The sequence below is a fragment of the Chrysochloris asiatica genome, unplaced genomic scaffold (assembly GCF_000296735.1).
Source record: "Chrysochloris asiatica unplaced genomic scaffold, ChrAsi1.0 scaffold00042, whole genome shotgun sequence".
Classification (NCBI taxonomy): domain Eukaryota; kingdom Metazoa; phylum Chordata; class Mammalia; order Afrosoricida; family Chrysochloridae; genus Chrysochloris; species Chrysochloris asiatica.
Genome location: NW_006408560.1, coordinates 10,175,808 through 10,179,084, shown reverse-complemented (window position 1 = coordinate 10,179,084; position 3,277 = coordinate 10,175,808). Strand labels below are relative to the sequence as shown.

The window sequence follows — 3,277 nt, the reverse complement described above, 5'->3', positions numbered from 1 at the left end:
TGAAAGCTCCCACAGCCCCTATGGATGGAGGGAAGCCTGTTCCATTCCCAAGTCAAGATTCTTCCCTGGTCCTGTATCCACAGGAGATGAGGGAAGGAACATTTACTGGTGTGCCTTCGGTGGGTCAAAGTAAAAGGATTACGAGAGTCAGGGAAGAGACTTTATTTTTCCACATGGTCAGACACAGGCGATAACAAACACCATCAGAGGAGGAGAAGCCCATGAGCTCTTGGAACACATACAGAAGTCTTCTGGGGAGAACACAAACTTCTGTTGTGAATATTTCAGCTGCTGAGTCCAAAAAAGATTAGAGTGTCTGAAAAGAGTCTGCCACGAGAAAGGGCCTTCCTTGGTGCTTTGGATCCTTGTTTTCTCTAAAATTCCTTGTCTCAGCATCAGAAGACCAGGTCAGCAGCAACCCCCAGAGCTGTGACCACATCCAGAGGCCCCTGACTGCAGACCACTGCCATCATCACTGCAGCTGGAGCTCCGGCGCCGGCATCCGTGGGACCTGCGGCGCCTGTGGTGGCTCAGGAAGCATCCAGCCTCAGAGCTGGGGCCATGGCAACCCCCAGAGCATGGAGTACAGCCAGAGGAGACCGGGGGCAAGCATTGTGCAGGATTCTTTGGGGGACACTTGGGTGAGGGGCACTTGGGTAAGGGGCACTTGGGTAAGGGACATTTGGGAGGGGCCTGGCACTGCTGCTGGTTCTGCTGGCAGGACATCTTGGTAGGAGTTTCAATCTGGAAAAAGTAAAAGAGACATGTGAGCACAGAAGTTTCAAGTAGGTGTCTCCTTCTTTGTGGGTCTTGTCAAAAACTTGACCTCCATAATCAAGCTGCTTTCTAAGCCATCATTTGTGGGGTGAAAGTTTTGTATGGAAGGGTCATGTGCATTTGTCTGAAGCTCCTGAAGGGTGTCCGATGGAGCCCTGTGCCTGACAACATGCTCAGATTAGGTGGTTAGAACCCAGAGCTCCTGCTGCTTTTGCAACTCACAGAACCCCTGCCCTGTGCTCTGAGGCGCCTTCCTCATCATCACCTGCCTGAGTGCTGCCTTCTATGGGCCTCCTCCTGCTCCTTCCCTTTAGGTCTGAGCTTTTCTTCCCCAAACACTCCCAGCTGAGGCTCTGTCCCCTTCCAGACACTCACCAGGTGCAGAGGAGGCAGGAGAAGTCTGTTTCCGAAGAGTCTGTGGATAGCAGTTCAGAGCAGGAGCCTTTTTATACTGTGTGGGATTTGTGATACACAGCCAGGGTATGTGGCTGCTTTCACAATCCAGGAGAGGATGACAGCATCACACACTCCTCAGCAACTTGTCTCCAGTATGCTCCTGGACTTGTACTTAGAGGGCTAATAAGGTGGAACCAGGATATCCTTGTGACTGTAAGTTACCACCCATTCGGGTCTGCTCTAGACCTGCGGCTTCCCCTTTACTCAATGCCTATACATAAGCTTTGCCCCCTTACTTTCTTTACTCAACAGCTGTAGTACAAGGATGAATAGGACATCTTTCTTCCCTGTAAAAGTTCTCAGCCTAACTGGACCATCACTTAGACCAGGGATGGGGAACTTTTTTTCTGCCAAAGTTTATAATATCATTTGCAGGTCTTATAAAATTTTCAACTTAAAAATTAGCCTTCTGTGTTTGATGAAACATTTAATTAGCTCACCCCTAACTCACTGGACTTCTGATGTGGTGCTTTAGGACTAGCATTGGATTGTGAACCACAAGGTTGACAGTTCAAACCCATCAGTTGCTCCTCAGAAACCCTATACAGGGTCACTATGGTTCAAAACCGACTCGAAGGCACTTAACAACAACAATATGATGACTGGAGTTCTGATGTGGCACTGTGGGATAAAGCAATAGACCTCAAGGTCAGTTTGAATCACAAGGTCTGCAATTAAAATCACCAGCCACTCCTTGGAAACCCTGTACAGGGTCACTTATGAGTCAGAGCAAACCCGATGACACTTAACAATGTGATGGCTGGAACCTCGGTTGCCTGGACAGGGCAGACCTAATGATTTTGTGGGCCTTATATGGCCTGACGGCCAGATGTTCCCCACCTTTGACTGAGGCAAATGAATATAGGAGTAGTTGTCTGTTGAGATAAGTGCTATCACAAAAAACATTTGCAAAGACTCCAGCCGTCACAGGACAGGCTCCCATTGCACTGAAGGTCCCCAGAGGGTGATGGAGTCTCCAGATGTTCTCTGAGGGTAATAGTTGGACGAGGTCCTTGACCTGTCAGAACTGAAGTGCAGGATAAATGACAGAGGTTTAGAGCCAGTTCTTGACCAGTACAAAGACTCCTAAGAACACTTCCTGATTCCCAGGTTGCAATACGAAGGCCAAGAGAGGAGCTAGAGTGAAGAAGGAATTTACAACTCCTGAGGTGGCAGGATTCACCATTAATACTATTCTTTTAAATAATAATATGAGTCCACATCCACCTGACAGTGGGATGTGTGCTGTTGGTTTTAAGACTGTAAGTTGATAGAAGAAAGTTGTTCATGTGCTTGAAAATATTAAGGAAGAATTATGCAGTGAAGGAATGATAATTATTTTATTAAAATAATCAAAATTAAAAGTTTAATAACTAAGGTTGATAGTAGTAGTAAGGGTATGTGTGCCTCATTTGATGGCATAGACCTCATAATGCTAAGATTTAGATAGATGGTTAGCTTCCATCAAGTCATCTCTGACTCATGGTGACCATATCTACAACAGAAGGAAACATTGCCGGATCATGTGTCATTCCCATTATCACCAACATGTTTAAGTCCATCCTTGCAACTATCGTGCCAATCCAAACCACTGAGAGTCTCCTTCACCTTCACTGGTTGTCTACGTCACCAAACTTGATGTCTTCCTCCAGCACTTAATCCCTCCCAGTGACATGTGCAGCACAAGCATGTTAGGCAATGTTCTGCTGTGACTCACTAAGTTTTTATTGACTTATTTTTAGAACTATATCACCAGGTCTTTCTTCTTACTCTGTCTTCATCTGGAAGCTTTTCTGAAACCTACCCCCATGGGTGACCCTACTGGTATTTGAAATCTCAATAGCATTTTCTTTCAACAATACAACAATGGGCAAACCACCACAGGATGACAAATTGGCAGACAAGTGATAGAAGCTAAGGTTTCAGCAAATTAAATTATGTACATTGATACTATTTTCCCATAGGATTAAGTTGTGATAATACAGATGTATTTCTCAATTTTATATATTTATATTTAAATAATAATAAAATATACTGTATCATA

General features: G+C 45.3%; 1 protein-coding gene across 1 annotated transcript; it reads right to left on the bottom strand.

The window, feature by feature from the left end:
• Nucleotides 1-408: 408 nt before the first annotated feature.
• Nucleotides 409-726, bottom strand: LOC102825471 (late cornified envelope protein 3D-like). Its single transcript, XM_006861448.1, has one exon. It carries the CDS (start codon nt 724-726, stop codon nt 409-411), a length of 318 nt encoding a protein of 105 aa, XP_006861510.1.
• Nucleotides 727-3,277: the final 2,551 nt, after the last annotated feature.